The following is a 16,963-nucleotide window of genomic DNA, read 5'->3' as shown; positions in this document are numbered from 1 at the left end:
CTCTTTCAAGCCTGTGTAGCAAATTAGAGACAACCTCTGTTTACCAATCATAGCACTCCCACTTAGTTTGCTGGAGTGACTACATATGCTTTATTAATAACATAATTGATCATTTTAACAATTAGGTACCTTCCAAAGTGGATAAGGCAAGAACTCTGCCTTGAGGATTTTACAAATATAGTCCCTATTGCTGAAATTCATAGCGTTGGTTAGATGGCCGTGCTGGTGTACAGTCCCATTGACAAAATTGGGGCTCTCAGAGAACACAACAGTGAACTACAGGACCAGGACATAGAATACAACATATGTGTTTTAGGAAATCAGAAACAGTAAACATGGAGAAGGGAATCTATACAATGACTCAGCAAGTCTGGGAGATTACTGTCTACTCTGAACAAGCATATACACAGTTTATAACTAGCAGACTCATCAGCTTTTCTGGGTGAGTCTAGGAGTCTGGTTCTATTCCTTCTAGCCATTATTAGACTAAAGAAAAAAATCCTAAAGAAGTTTTAGGGATCCTTTTAATTCCAAAACCTTATGCTAAATGAAAAAGTTTCCAAACAAGTATTAAAAAAACCCCAAACACTTCTATATGCAATATTTTTATATTCAGTGGCAGTTGAATATAAGCATGTAATTAACAAAATGCAAGATTCACTTTTTGAGACCTGTTTACTCTTTATTTTTTCTTTACAATATGCCACTTAAAACAAAGGTCTTTTGGTTGAATATTTACTGTTACATTGGTTCAGTTCTGGAATAACTCTGCTGTTTTAAGGCTGTTTGTTTTCATCAGCCACATTATTACCAGTGTAGCAGACCAGATTTGACAGAATCTGATTGTTAAAGAATGCCCAGTCTTGCTAAGTAGCTGATTTCCGTAGGCCCATCCTTTTTTGTACATACAATAAGTTTTTCCTTGAAATGGTATATATGTCAGTGCTATTGTAAAAGCTGACATTATTTTTAGATAGTTATTAAAAAAAACTTGAATACAACGTATGAGTGTGGTTTTAATTAAATAAACATCTGTTTTTCTGTTTTTCTAAAAATAGAGAGGGAAACTTATTGGAGATTTCCTACCAGAAGGAAATACTTAGCACGTTGCTTGGCCCCTGCTAGCAAAGAAAGAGGTTATTTTTAGACCCTGATGATCAAAGCATGACTTAAATTCCTATATACAAGTGTCATAAAACTAAGCTTGTGTTTGTTATAATAAAAATAGTGATTTATGGACAAATCAGAACATCTGCTTCCAGAAAGTAGATTTTAAATATTATTAGTCTTTCATTCCTAAAATGTGAAAAATAATGGACCAGGTTTAGAACTTGTATTGGTGGGTTTCTATAGTGGTAGATTGGCTCAAGATTTGAAGAGGTTTGTCAGTAAAACTTGTGCAAAGGTTTACAAAAAGAGAAAAAACAAAATGGTTTGCATGCTCTAACCTGAAAATATCCCAACTAACTTGGGTTCTAACCCAGGGTAATGATAATGGGATGAAGAATTTTGCCACCCCCTCAGCTTTCCCCCTTTAATACTTTTTATATAAAGTAGCTGTTTAAATAAAGATTTCTGTATTTACTTAGATTCCAGTTGGTGCTTTCAGTTCCAAGTCCTGATTCACATTTATCTTCTGCACATTAGTAAAAAGGACTAGGTTGAATCAGTAGAATCACATCCATGTATTCCAGGTCTGAAATTGGCCAATGATATCATAGGACCATAGGAAAGTAGAGCTGGAAGAGAGGTCATCTAATCTAAATCACCCCTGACTAAACTCTCCTAATCGAGTATCTGTCTAACCTGCTCTTGAAAATTTCCAGGGTTGGCAATTCCACAACTTCTGGGTAGCTTATTCCAGTGCTTCATCACTGTCATAGTCAGAAAGTTCTTCTTAATCTCCAAACTAAAATTTCTCTGCTGCAATTTGTGGCTATTGCTTGTAGTCCTATCCCCTACAGACGTGGATAAAAGTCTGTCTTCATCCTCTTCATAATATTCCTTCAGGTATTTTAAGACTGCTGTCAACCCCTTGCCATAACCCCTTCAGTTTTCTCTTTTTCAGAGTAAACAGTCTTAGTTCTTTCAGCCTTTCCTTGTAAGTCCTGTTTCCCAGGCTTCTAATCACTTTTGTTTCTCTCTTCTGGACTCTTTCCAATCTGTCCATATCTTTCTTAAAATGTGGAGCCCAGAACTTGACGCAGTACTCCAGGTGAGGCTTCAGCTGAATAGAGTGGCTGAATTACTTTGCTTGATTTGCAAGTAGGGTAACCATACATCTCAGTTTGGCCAGGACAGTCCCAGATTCCATAGCCTGGTCCTGGCTGGTTGGTCAAAAGTCCCAGGCCAGAGTCTGGTGGGGAGGTGGAGTGGCATGGTGTGCCAAGCAGGCAGCTGGGCAGGCACCACTGGTACTATGTGGGAGCAAAGATGTGCCACGTGTGGGTGGGGTGGTGCCTGCTCCATTCTGTTCACCTTGCTCCCACAAAACAGCAGTAGTGCCTGTCTGACTGCCTGCCAGGTGCACCATGCTGCTCCACCTCCCTACCAGAAACCAGCCCTGGACTTTTGACCAATGGTTGGGACCAGGTTATGGAATCCAGGAGTGCCCTGGACACACCCTACCTGCAAGGGGCTCTAGTTAATGCAACACAGTATGCTGCAGGCTCTTTTTTGAAACAAGAGCAAATTTTTGGCCCATATTTATCTTATAATCCATAATTAACTTCCAGTTCCTGCTTTGCAGTCTCACAGCCTTGCCAGTCATTCCCTAATTTGTGTTGTTTATGCAGTTCTTCCATCCCAAGGGCAGAATTTTGCATTTGCCCTTATTGAATTTCATCTGGGTGATTGCAGATCATTTCTCCAGTTTATTCAGGTCATTCTGGATCCTAGCCCTTCCTTCAGAGTGTCTGCAACTCCACCCAACTTAGTGTTATCCACAGATTTACTATAGGTGTGGACACATGTAACAATTGAACCATTTTCCAATGTCACTGATTAGGAACCATTTCACTATTTTCATGGGTCAGAGATGTCCCCACATACAGTGCCCTAGCATTCCAGGTAGAAGGGTTACCTCCTAGGTGCTGATGTGCTGTGGTGCAACACTGGTAGGTGGGAATGAACACCCAGTCCAGCATGCCTTGCAGTGGGTGAGTGGTGGGGATAAGTGCTTCCTTTGGGGGGGTTTCAGGAGGTGGATGATTTGTGACTTTTTTGCTTTCCCTTCTCCCCTAAACATGAGCTAAGCAAAGTTCAATATCCCTCGTTTGACTGAACTCTGCAGGTTGCTTGCCTGGAGGGGAAGTGCTTGAACACAGATTTTAGGGTTCCTGTGGGTTGCATAATGAGTGGCTGCAGTTGAATAGAGAGCGAGGACACAGCTGGTGGTTTTAGTAAGCAGGCAGTTCAAGGGATCTCTGATGTGCCAACAAAAGTGTGGAGGGACAGGTGGGCAGTAGAGTTTTGGCCATATATCAGGGTGGCCAGTTATAGCAGTGGGAGGGTCAGGCTGAGGAGTGACGCAGTGTGGAGGACTGACCAAACCCAGCACCTCAGAACTCTCAGCACCTATGTGTAACACTGACCTGATTCATAATGAATTAGTTCAAAAGATTACTTTATTTTTCAGCTACAAACAAATATTGTATATTTGTCTTGGGAGAAACCATTTTCTTCTGGGACAAAGTGCAGTCATTCAGATACCCATGTCCATTATCCTGTGAACCTTTTTTGGGTTTGTTCTTGAACATCACAGAGTGCATATGAATGCTTGTCCTAGGATTGCATCATTGAATCAGTGGCAGCAAAATAGCAGTACATTCAGCCGCTCCCTTAACCCGAGTTGAAAGGGTGATGTGTGTACCCACCAACCCTGAGGCTTTTCTGTTCTGGGACAAACACAGGCACAATTTGGCCCAGAACAAATGTCCAGGGTCATTCCTTACCTTCCAGGAACAACTTTGAACCTTCCAGACTGTTTTAATTTGGTTTAACAGGCTTTTACATCTGTCTGCTGCAAATTTTAACTTAATTTAAACTACAGTAACAGCATTAACTAATGTCTGACTGCTCCATGGAAGTAATACAGTCAGGAGAGATGGTGCAGTTTGTCAGTACCAGCCCCGCCCCCAGCATACCACAATGACCCAGTCTTCAACAGCTCCATTGCTTAGAATGTGTTTTTATTTAGATCATAGTAGGCATTACCATGTGACTGCTCAGAAAACTTCCTAACTCATGGTGGTGTTACTATGTTCTAAACCAACCATGTCCTAAATGTGTAATGTGTGACAAAGCCCTGAGAGAGAGTTGGAAATACCCCCTGTCATGTAGTCTTAACAATCGGAATGTTACTGCCTACCCAGGACAGAGATTTAAAATTATAGCCATGGTTAGTTAGATATGGAAACACTATTTGGAAAAATGTAATCTGGCATGGGGAGTGTTTAATAGGGCTGACATTTTGAATGGAGCCTAAAGGAGTTAGATACCCTGTTCCCACTGAGTTTCAATAATTAACTGCTTATCTTCATTAGACTCCTTTTAAACGTCTCCTTTTAAATATTTTAAATATCTCCTTTTAAATATCTCTATTCATTCCATCCAGGAAGAGCACATACCAACTGCAGAGACTTCCTCAGCCTGACAAAGGGTTTTTAAACCTGAAACCTTGCTTTAAAATGTTTCCAACTATTTAAGTTGGTCTAATAAAAGATATCAGATTCACCCAATGAACTTATCTGCCTAAGTCCTTAGACTAACACGGTCTACAACCAACACCCTTTAAAAAATCTCACCTTTTGTAAACCATCATTAAAATTTTGGGTTAGCACTACTCTCTGAGGGTAAAAACAGACGTTGAGTTTCTCCCAGGACAAGGCCTTTAATCTTGGGCTCCTACAGATATACAAGCCCACTGTCCAACTTGAAGTACCTATGAAGTATCTGAGATGACTCTGTTTACTGGGGTAATCATGGATAATCAAGTTAATTGTCAGGCATTCTGGGGACAAGCTGCCGGTGTAAAGGGTTGTGCTGCTCCCAGGTTTTGACTCTGGTCAATTAGAACTGACTCAAATATGATGTCTCTTTTTACTCTAAGTAGGACATGAGTGCAACTACAATTTCTCCCTGAATTCTGCAAAGTGCCTGATGCCCTTCATTTGCCCCTCCTCCCATTCCAGTGCCTCTTTGGGATGACTTAAACCCCTAGAGGACAGGAAGAAGCAGCAGTAGGACTCATCCTAGTGCAGATATTCTTGTCCCAAATGTCTGCACAGGGTTCACAAGCTTCTTCCACCTTTCTCCCTCATCCCTTCTTCCTCAAAATTCTTGTGAGTTTTAGGGGAAACCCTAAATCAGAAGAATTCTGAAAGATTATGAGATACCGGTTGCATTGTCATAGTGTTCTGTGCTGGATTTGATTTCTGATCATATCATCTCACTCTCCAGGGCTACAAAAGCAATAACAAAAATCACTTACCTGCAACCATACTACCATGGGTCATGATCTTGTCAGATGTCATAGGTTAACATTGTTTTCTATTTGGATGGGAAATCTTGAAGGGCAGAGGAGGTCATTGAACATTTTTTATACAGAAAGTACTGTACTTTACTGTATTTTAAAAAAGGAAATGAAATAACATCCTATGTTCATTCATCCTGAATGAGAACTACATTTAATCAAATATTAAAACTGAAGGTGCTTTATTACATAACTCTGGAATGAAAGCATTTATTTTTACCACAGATAATTTCAGTGACAATGGGCAAAAGTATCTTCAGATGAACATTTTCCAGGGAACATTACAACTTTTTATAGAAAAATTAAAAGCTGCCAAGACTAAATCATTTTAAAGCTGAAAAAAATGGCTTTCAGACAACAAGAAATTATTAGTTTAAAGTAGTTTTTTTTTCTGGGGACTGGGAGAAGCCATCTTGTTGAAAATCCAATGTTTTATTGAAAAATATTCCAGTGGTAATTTTTCAACTATCCTTGAGCGGTACATGTTAATAAACAAAATACAGTATAGTATAATGGAAGCTAAGATGTAGCTAAGATGCATGTAGCTAAGATGAGGTGCACACTGATATCAACCTGTTGACTTGAATATCTTCCTCCTGTCTTTACACATGCATACTTTTATTGTTGCACATGCTTTTAAACCAAGTTTCAGTATTACTCTTGCAATGAGTCTAAATATAGTATACAGGCGACCCTCGCCATTCACGGGGGATACGTTCTCGTATCCCCCATGAATGGCGACATCCGTGAATAAGGTACTGTGTTCATGAACGCCGTCTGCGTTCATGAACTCAGTGCTGCCGGCCGCTGGGGGGAGGCATGGCTGCTCTGGTGATGGCGGGAGCATGGTGGCGGCAAGAGCAGAGCTCCTGAGGAGCTCCTTTAAGTGTATTCAAGAAGCAGGTTTGGCATTTGTGAATTTTTGAAACTGTGAATGCCAAACCCGTGAATAGTGAGGGTTTCCTGTACTGGCTTGTTACAAAGAAAGGTGTAATGAGTGTGATTTAAACCTTTTGTGCATTTGCGTAGTGTTTTATATTGTATTTCAACACAGTTTATTGATTTGTATAGATTCTATAGTAATAGATATTTTTTCAGGGGCTGGTTTAAAATTGTTCTGATAATTTTAACCTGACCCAAACTTTAATGGTGACTTACTCAGCTGTAGGTTAGTTAAAAATAGTCATGGGAATGAGGAATTCTGTTTTGTGCTCCTGGTTATGGATATGGTGATTATTCTGAAAATTGTAGCTTCTTAAAGCTGCACTGAGTTTTCAGGAGACAACAAAGTTGGTCCTTTGGGCAATTTTCCTGCCAAATATCAAGTTCCTTCTCTGAGGTTGTTTGGCATTTTAGTCTGAAATCAGGCAGAAGGTAGGGCATCTGGTAAACTAGGTTGTTGTCTATGACAGCTCATACCTCTCTGAATCAATAATTGTCTAACAGCCACCATATCCTGCTCTCTACCTTTACCTTGCTTCTCTCAAGTTCCAAAGCTCTGCACAGAGATGGATTAGAGCATTTTGTACTTTGGCAAAATTCCTTCCTGTTCTCTATCCTTGGTTGTGGAAATGGCTTACCTGTTCCCACTGAAACTCAGTCAGTTTGAGGAACAAGCAAATGGAAATTAGGTTGAGAAAATTATGAGTAACACAGGGTGTGTTGACACATGATGCTACAATGCCATAGCAACACACTACAGTGATGTAGCATCAGTGGTCCCAAACCGTGATGCTACAGCTATGTCACCATAGCAATATGCTCTCTCGTTATAGCACTTTGCTATGGCAACATAGCAACTAAAAATAACAGTATGCGGCACGCACAGCACAGTATGGGCTGTTACTGCAGCATCATTTAGTACTCCAAAAGGAAGTACTTTAAAAAAGAAGTACTAAATGATGGCACAATAATGAAGGGACATGTGTAGACACACCTACAGAAGAGAATTTTAACGAATGTGTTAGGCAAGGTGTTGCTAATAGCTTTCTTTTTTTTATTGTTTTTGTTTTGAATTTGTATTTAATTTTGTTTTCTATGGAAATGTAACTATTTATAAAACATTAGAACAGTTCAGTGATTAACTGATTTCAGAGGGATAGAATTATATAGTCTTCTGAGACAAAAACTTGCCAGTTATGGCAGGTCACAATTATTGTTTCTTTAACCAGCCAAACTTGTCAGAAGAAATCTCAGTGCAACTTGGAACTTTTTTGACTGAAGTGTCATGTATAGAGATTAATATAATTTGGAAGATTTGAGGAGAAAATCCAGTAATCCATAAGAAAGGAACTAAAACTATAAAATGCTTGAAATACTAGGTTAAAGCAAAACTTCTGTTCAGCTTGTTTAATTAAATATTAGAAGTCATTGCTCAAAATAAAAATCAAACTATTGAATTTTTTTTTCTTTACAGAATTTTTTAAAAATTAGTTTGTAGATTAGTTGGACCTCCTCTTAATTTGCAGAAATCTATAAGACCTAATCAAATATCTTCTCTCTATTTGATATAGGGATCCAACATCACAGATTCTTGCACGGAAATGCTAATGTATGGAGTTTTGCTGAAAATTTCTGCAGGAAATATCCAGGAGCGGGTCTTTTTTCTTTTTGATAATCTTTTGGTCTACTGCAAAAGAAAACACAGGTAAATGGATTCTCTTTTACTGTGGAAATTGTTTACATTTTGTTCATATGAAGACACACTTCATTAGTGAGGGGGGTGTGTGTGTGTATGTGTGCACAGACACAAATGCATTTTTGAAGTGTGTGATTCCCATGGCAGGTTTGAGGCCTAATGACTACATTTTCAAAAGTGCTCAAGTAGATTAGGATTCTAAATCCCAATTTCAATTTCAAAAGTAATTTACATATTGAAGCTCCCAGACTCCAGTGGAAGTCAGTACGTAAGAGACATCTATCAAAAACTTCCAAGCGTATCCAAAGCCAATTGGTCCTTCTGAATTAATAGATTGCAACTGATCCAGGGAGGGTGACAAATGGGGGGCAGTAAAGACACTACAGGTTGGCCTGAAGGTCTGGGCCTCAAGGACAAGCCTGGGCTCATGGCTTGCAAGGCCTGCCCATGCAGTCTAGCTCGTGGTCTTTTTAACAAGTATACATTGCAACAAAGTAAATAAACAAGGTCGGGGGGCAGTGAAACAGGCAAGTGGGGCCCATGAGGCCAGGCATGAGCAATGAGACTTGGGTCTACGGCCCACAGGGCCTGCCCTCACACTCTAGACAAAAAATGAACAAAGAAACATATACATATATACAGTTCGATAGCGGGGACGCTCGGGGGGGCCTCAGGACACATCAAGGGGTCACTGGTCTTCTTGGTGGTGGGCACCTTGTACAGTGTGCACCATGCTGGGGCCCCCAGCAATGCCAGGCGCTGCTGCCACATGGTGTCGGGGTGGCCGGCCAGCACCTGGGCATGCCGGGTGTGTGCCATCCACGCGTAGAGGCCCCTCCAGGGCAGTGTGCCAAAGGGGCAGCCTGTGTTGCTGCTGGAGGGGCATGGGGAGCCTCAGTAGCACATCAGGCCAGTCGGTGAGCTCACAGGCTGCTGCCAGGATGACTGGCAGTGGCGTGAAGGCGTCACCCATGGCGTCTGTGGTGGGGAAGGCCCGGTACACCTAGAGGTAGCCTTTCAGGGCAGCTACCACCTCCGTCAGGAGGGTGGCCCTAATGGCCTGCAGAAGCTGGCCCATGGTTTGGATGGAGCACAAGGCCAGCTGAGTTGGGTCTAGGATGTTCCTCAGGTGGGTGGTGTGCACCTCAATGAGGGCAGCCATGAGGCTGACAAAGGCCAGACTTGGCAACACATGCTTCAGGGCCGGGTTGTAGATCAGGGGCTCCTGAAGCAGCTGTGGGAACTGCAGGTGTCTGGCCTGGGGACAAAGGTGGAGGGCAGCCTGCCAGGCACACACCATGCTGTGGTAGAACGGGAGGAGGACCGCCCCATTCAGGAAGGTAAGGTTCAGCATGAATAGCTCCTGGTCAAAGCCGAGGCCCCTCACCCAGTGTAGGAACCGGCATGCCAGCTGCCACCATGGGAGGTGGCCTTCAGCATACAAGAGCCACTGGAGGGCTTGCAGGCGGTAGGAGGCCACCCTGGTTGTTCTACCTGATGGGGCCCCAGTGCCCAAGGCACTAGTTGCCCCAGATGGCACTGGGATGGCGGGGGGGCTGGAAGGATGTCCCAGTCCCTCCACTAGATGAGGCCCCTGCACTGGGGGGGGGCAGCCCCACCAGGCAGGTGGAGTGGGGAGGCAGGCTGAGAGGAGGCCACAGTCACTGCATCCAGTGGGGTGTCAGTGCCTGAGGCACCAGCTGCCCCAGAGGGGTCTGGGGCAGGAGGGGACTGGGAGGAGTCTCCAGCCCCTCCACTAGGTGGGACTTCAGCCCCAACAGGGGTGGGAGGAGCCCAGGAGGACATCCCAGCCCCCCACTAGGTGGCATGCTCATGCCAGAGGCGCTGATCCCCCCAGATGGAGCAGGGGCAGAAGGGGGCTGGAAGGAGTCCCCAGCCCCACCCTTTGATGAGTCTACCATGCTGGAGGTGGATGCGCCATCTCTCTGCGCGGGTGCAGCAGCTGTCTCGCTCTGGGTGAGGTGTACCACATACCACCTCTCATCCATCACAAAGGTCACAGAGACAGGTAGGGTCTGGGCCCCCCCTAAGGAGAATGAATGCCTGCCTCCAGAAGGACAGGATGTGCCTGAGCCTGGGGTCCCTGCTCCCCATGGTCAGCCTGTGCCAGGGGCTAGTGAGGATGCCATAGCACTTGAGCGCTTTGGTGAGGTTCCAGTCTGGCAGGTGCAGGGGGACGTTGGAGGCCACTACCTGCTCTGCCAGGGTCTCTAGGGGCATGGCCGAGTAGCGGATGCCCGAGACCACCAGCCCTGCCACCACCCTCCCTCACCAGGCCTGGGGAGCTCAGGTAGATGATGGGCACTGAGTTCACCTGGGTGGCATTCCAGATGTTCTGGCATTCCACCAGATCTGCCAGAGCACCGGTGAAGGCCTCCACCCTGACATGGAGAGGGGCTTGCATCCGCAGGCCATGGCTGAGGGGCAGGTCTGCAGAGACATCCCTGTGCCATGTGCCCTGGCTGCTGGCAGACATCCTGGGCAGGAGAGGGTTAACTGTCCCACAGGGGCTGCTGCAGGGGAAAAAAAAAGCCTTGAACTGAAGCTGGGGACTGGGAGGGAGCTAAACAGCCCCAATATCGGCCCCAGCGGGGACAAGACAGCCCTTCAGGGGCTGAAGGCAAGCCCTAAGGCAGGTGGAGGTGGCAGAGATGAGAGTAAGGGGCTCTGGAGGAGGGAGACAGGGATAGCACAGGCTTCCGCCTGTGGGGGAGGGGCAGAGGCAAGTGAGGATGCCAGATCCCAGGGGAAAAAACTCAGAAAGTAAGGAAAAGGGGCAGAGAGGGGGTCCCCAAACACAGTCTGGGGAGAGGCAAGGTTTGCGGGTTGGGGAGGGGCATGAAACAGGGGGGACATGGAGCAGGGAGGAGCACGCAGAAGGGACCTGAGCTGGAGGAGCTCAGAGGGGCTTCACCTGGCCACTGCCATGTTGAAAGAAAGAAAGCAAGATTTCTATAACTTTTTATTTATGTTGGGATATATAAGGAATATTACTTTGGTTAACTGGTTAACTTAGTAACTTAGTTAACTGAGAGAATCAAGACATAATCTTGTCTCCATTCTATCACAGTCTGTTCATTCATATTACTTACTGATTGTGGAATAAATGCACTGTAAAGGTTTCTGCTGTCAGAAGGCCTAGCTAGTAAAACAGTAGAAGATGTTGATACACTCTATTTCATTAGAAAGACCTATATAGGTCACTGGAGACAAAAAGGTGGTAGTCGTTTTTTTGGTAGGGATTTGTTTCATTTGGTAACCCATTGCTTTCCTCTGGAGAAAATGATGGTGGTGAAAAGGCTAATGCAAGGGCAATACAAATTTACACTTTCTTTCTCGAGTTGTAGTGGATTTCTCCCTTTGTTTTCATATTTCAGCATTCATTTGGATTGTTGTAGTTTAGAATTGGGGTTAGAATTTCTGCATGAATTAAATTTTGCATGAATTTGAATATCTCTGAAATATGATACCGTTATGATTTTCAAGGATGCCATTCTACTCATCATTCTCAGTTTAGCAGAAACTGGAACAGGTTAGAAGTTCTTTCCATTTTTTTTCTCAAATTAACTCACTTTTCAAGTTTTTCAGTGCAATTGTAACTAAATAATGACTTGCTGTAACAAGAACCCATTAATTCTCCATAAGTAAATTACTTATTTTCATGGATATTTGGTAGTAAAAATATAGTGGTGAATGAAAATCTTGAATGTGGAATATATAGATGGTTTCTTTTAATTATGTTCAAAATATTTATTGCTGGTAGTGATTTTTCCTTTTTGAACAATTCAGCTTTGATGTCTCTTTAGATATTAAAATGACTGGACTTAAATAGATTAATAATATTTTTATTGGCAAGAATTGTAGATGGGGGGTTAATTTACTCATAAAAGTTATCAATAGGATTCGCTGTGAGAGCAAATCCTATTAACTTCTATAAATAACTGAATTCCCCATCTACAGTTCTAGTCAATAAAAATAGTATTAATTTATTTTAGGCAACTATGATACTGACCTTTTGTAGCTATTAAAATTGTTTTTATTCTATGGAATATTCTCTGTTAGTACTGTTCTCTGTTAGTCTCTTTAAAGCATGACAAGTGGAGATAAATTTCACTAGAGTAATGTATTACTCATAATGCAATTATGAGTGGGATGAAGATTTCCTGGGGCTTAATCTCCATCTGGATAGAAGTGAAAGCCTGAGTCCAGGTGACCATTAAGGATAGGGACAGACATTCAAAGCTGGAGCCTGAATTGATTCAATCTTTGCAGTTGAGCCTAACCTGCCTAGATTGAACCAATTTGCAAGTGAACAGACATTCCCTTTTGACTCAGGAAATGCAGGCACATGCCTGCAGTGACTTAGGCCAGATGCTGGGGGGAGCTAGAGCATGCCCCTGGCTGCAGGGAAACTGTGTTGGGGGAGAGGTCAGGTGTGGCCAGCCCCAAAAGTAGCCTCAAGTGAACTGGCCAGGCTTGCACTCCTGGGACACCATGGCAGGGGCCACTGTCCCTTCAGTGTGGCTCCCCCCTCACTGCTCCAGCAGCAGAGGATGGGGTGCAGCCCCCTTAGGTGAAGGGGGCAAGGAGGGGTTTATTTCCTCACTCCCACTGGCATCTGGTGAAGGGGGGCAGGGAGGGGATTTATTTCGCTGCTCACCCTGCACAGGGAGCAATTGGGGGAGGCAGCAGCCAGGGCTGGCAGACCCCAGCTGCAGTCCCCAGTGGGAGAGGTGGAAGAGGGAGGAATTGCCTGGCTCTGGACAATTGGTGAAGGTGGTGGCTGGGTCTGGCAAACCTTGGCTACGGTCCCTGGGGGGGGAGGGGATGGAGGGAAGAGTTAACCCCCTCCCTGCCCCCTTCACCTTAACAGGGCCATGCCAGCTGGCATCTGTCCATGCCACCTCTCCTGCCACTGGGGCAGCAAGGGGGGGAGGGTCCTGACAAGGGCTGCTCCACCTTGCCAGGCAGACCCCGGTGGGGTTCCTGCTGGTGAGACAGGATAGGGAGGGGGGAATAAACCCCCTCACTGCTTGCACTCCCTGGGGCACCCTGACAAAGGCTGCTGCCTCATCAGAGTCCCCCCCGCTCACTACTCTAGGGGCAGGGGCAGGGGCATGACTAGGTGCCATGCTGGCATGGCCCCACTAAGGCTAAGGGGGAAGGGAAGGGTTTAATTCTTCCCTCCATCTTTTCTCACCACCCTGCGGGACCACAGCCTGGGTTTGCCTGGCTGTGGGTGAGTGGTGGAGGTGGGGGCTGTCAAACCCCAGCTGTGGTGCCTAGTGAGAGAGAGGGTAGAGGGAGGAATTAACCCCTTCTTTGCCTGGTTGTGGCCATGGAGGCAGTGGCTGAGGCTGGCAGACCCCAGCTGGGATCCCCTGGGGAGAGAAGGGAGAGAGGGAGCAATAAACCCCCTCCCTGCCCGCTTTGCCTCAGGGGGCCATGGCAGGCTGGCATCTGGTCATTCCCCCTGCCCCAGCCCCTACTAGAGAGCAGAGGGGCAGAGCTAGCCCTGCTCTCTGGAGCAGAAAGCACAGCTCAGCCCAGGGCTGCAGAGCATGCTGGGATGCTGGAGGACCATGGTTTAACTTAAACCAGGAAGGGGTCTGGGATAGAAGTGGTATAAACCGGTTTGACCCAAATCAGTAAAGTTTGATACAACATTCAGCCAGGCTTGTCTTAAACCAGTTTTGGCCATTTTGATACTGGTCTATGTGCACTGAACCAGGTCACTTAACCAGGTCTCTGTAACTTCTGTCCCTAGCTCTGATCTCATGAAATGCCCTGTGCTTGAAGTACAATACTATTTTTTGTTATACATTGATAAAGGAGAGAAAGTCCCTCCCCCACTCTTTGCTTTTTTCCATTGGAAATGCCATTGAAGGATGGTATTTTATGAAATGTTTAACTGCATTTTGTATAAAACTAGGCTAATGCAAAGCAGATTAAAACATCCCACTCTAAGCGGAATATATTTGACATTTCTAGAGAATGAATGTATCATAATTTTGCTGGTTAGATTACTCAGATATTCTTTAAATTAGCCAATTGCCCATCAAGAATGATGTGGGGGGGAGTGGGTGGGGATGGAGCCCCATGCCCCCCCATCTGTGCCCGCTTCCCCCTAGCCTCCTGCTGCTTGGGGTCCAGGCTCATTCCCCCCACTCCCTGTTGCAGTGGCAGGAGGAGAGGAAGAGTGGACCCAGGCCTGATGCAAGGGAGGACCAGGGCCAGGGGTGGGGAGAAGCCAGGCCGCCGTGGGAGGACCAGTGGGCCCAGGGCAAAACCAGCTGCGGTGGGGGGATGAAAGAAGTGGGGGAGGGGCCGACATAGGGGAGGGGGGTGGAATGGGGGAGAAGTGGGTCTGGGCCTGATGTGGGCCCACTCCCCTCCACGGTGGCAGAAGTGGGGGAAGGGGAGGAGTGGGCCTGAGCCTGATGCGGGGGAGGGCTGGGCCCAAGGCTGAGGAGAAGCTGGGCTGCTGGTGGAGGGACCAGCAGGACTGGCCCGACCCAGCGGTGGGAGGATGGGAGGAGTGGGCTTGGGGCCAACGAGGGGGAGAGGGGAGGAGTGGGACTGGGCCTGAGAGGGGAAGGAGGCCCACTCCTCCCCTCCCTCAGCTGCTGGTGCATCAGTCCGTGCCCACTGCTCCCCACACCCCAGCGCCATGGTGGGCCAGCTTCTCCCTTGGCTCAGGCTCAGTCCTCCTTCCTGCCTTGGCCCCAGTTCCACTCCTCCTCCACCCCCACCGCATCAGCTCAGCACCCGCTCCTCCCATCCCCCCTGCCATTGCTGGGTTGGCCTGGGCCTGCTGCTCCCCTTGCTGCAGTGGCTCAGCTTCTCCCCACTCTCGAGCCCCATTCTCCCCCACATCGGGCCTAGGCCCACTCCTGCCCTCCCCCCCCACCACCGTGGCGCACCCGCTATTCCCCCCACTGCCACCATGTCGGGACCTGCAGGCGGTGACAATGGAAGGGGAGAGGGGCCAGAGCCGGTGGCCTGGCACCCCCTGTGGCATCCCAACCCTGCTCTCAAACCGCACTGCTGCCGCCATCACCTGCAAAGCCTTGACCCCCTTGTTCCATCCACTCTGTTGCTCCTGCCTCCAGGGAGCAGGGTGCAGCGCTGGCCTTGCCCACCTCCCCATTCGCTGTGTCCCTGCCATCATGGCAGCACTCCACCACTGCCAGCTCCTGTTGGAATGCTTGTTCTCACTCTCATTGGTTCCTTGTCAATCAGCCAATCAGAGTGCGGACGGACAGACAGACAGAGACAGACAGACGAAGTCTGACTTAAGGCTTTATAATATTAAAATACTTTGATCAGCTTAAAGTGAAACAGTTTAATTTTCCGGGAGTGCAGGGACTGGAATGTAGCAGGGACTGGTAGGTACGTGCAAAGTAAAACAATACCTGTCACCTTTGAACTGAGAAAGATTTTGCTTGGAGACATTTGCTATGATCAATATTTAAAAATAATATATAGGGAACTTTAATATTTTTGTTTAGCTTGTACAATTTGTTTGACATAACTAGGGGTCTATGCACTTGAGGAGAGGGCTGGCCAATTTTGTGGGCAGATCATGGGGCTGGCTTCCATTTTCATAGGCTGATTGTGGCAGGGCCCCCTATGCTTCTGGCTGAGGGACCCCGTTGCCTTGCCTCTCACTGCTGATTGGTTGCAAGGGCTGTTCATCATACATCCCCAGCTCTTTTTGCCAATTCGGTGGCGAGCAGTGGGGCTACATAACAGGCAGCCCTTTTAGCCAGTCAGCAGTGAGGGGGGGAGAAGCAGTCATCTTGGGCTCCCCTTCATGACTGCAGCTCCCCTCCCTCCTTCCCCCCAGTGGTTTGCATAGCTAGGCTGCAATGCCATGGAGGACTGCTGGCTCCCTCTAGGAAGCCAGCATTTTATTGTTTAATGATCGGTTAGTATACGCTTGTGGAGTTTTTTTGTGGATTTTGCTGACATTGCTGGATTTTGCAGCCAATGCCAGATTTCACGATTTCCACAACATCATGATTTCGTAAGATTCCCTAGAACTAAGGTGAATGTTTTCAGCAAGACAACATGCTATCTTCTCTTCTTGGGGAATGGTAAGCAGGAAAGTTGCAGTAGAGAAGCAGTGTGTTGTGGCTTTGGAGAGATGAGAGGCCTTCCAGAGCCCAGCTGTTAATTGCTCCCTTTATGTATTTATTTTATTTATTATTTTTTAAAATCAATTTATTTACCCTGCTTTTCTTTTGGGGAGTTTTACCATAGGTGTCTCTGTCTCCTTTCTCTGTCTGTGAATTGTTTCATTATTTACATTTAGGCTAGGTACAGGCATGGAAGTGGAGTGGTTTAGATCGGTAGTGAAAAGAACACACTGTCACGGTGTGGTCCGTCAGGAGGGCTGTGATCTCCTTACGGCTCCCTCACCGTGCCAAGTCGGCCCAAGGGCACCCTCAAATTCTCACTTGCCACGTCTTTGATGTTGAGGTAAAGTTGGGAGGCTGCTTTACGGCTCCCTGGGCACGGTTAGACGGGACCTCTGTCCCCGTGTGTTCCCGGACCCCCTGGGGGTCCCCCGGTATGATGGGTGCTCCCCAGGCACCCTAGCCTTATGGGCTACGCGTGGCTCCTACCAACCCCTAATACCACGCCCCAAGCCTCACTGATGGGATAGACGCTGGTATGTCTCTCTATATATATACTGCCCATCTCTCGGGCCTCCTCTACGTACTCTCGCCCGCTCTCTGGGGCCTCCTCTGTTGTTTTGCCCTCTG

At 46.5% G+C, this 16,963-nt stretch overlaps 1 protein-coding gene across 1 annotated transcript in view; it reads left to right on the top strand.

Annotated features, from left to right (window-relative positions):
- The window catches only part of PREX2 (phosphatidylinositol-3,4,5-trisphosphate dependent Rac exchange factor 2), a 327,787-nt gene that overhangs the window by 103,186 nt on the left and 207,638 nt on the right, over window positions 1–16,963 (top strand). Inside the window, exon 7 of the mRNA XM_025210219.1 lies at window positions 8,047–8,180. Coding sequence (XP_025066004.1) covers window positions 8,047–8,180 — 134 coding nt within the window. The remainder of the gene's footprint in view (window positions 1–8,046; window positions 8,181–16,963) is intronic.

This window comes from Alligator sinensis, unplaced genomic scaffold (genome assembly GCF_000455745.1).
Source record: "Alligator sinensis unplaced genomic scaffold, ASM45574v1 scaffold1102_1, whole genome shotgun sequence".
Lineage (NCBI taxonomy): Eukaryota > Metazoa > Chordata > Crocodylia > Alligatoridae > Alligator > Alligator sinensis.
This window is presented reverse-complemented; position numbering and strand designations above follow the sequence as displayed.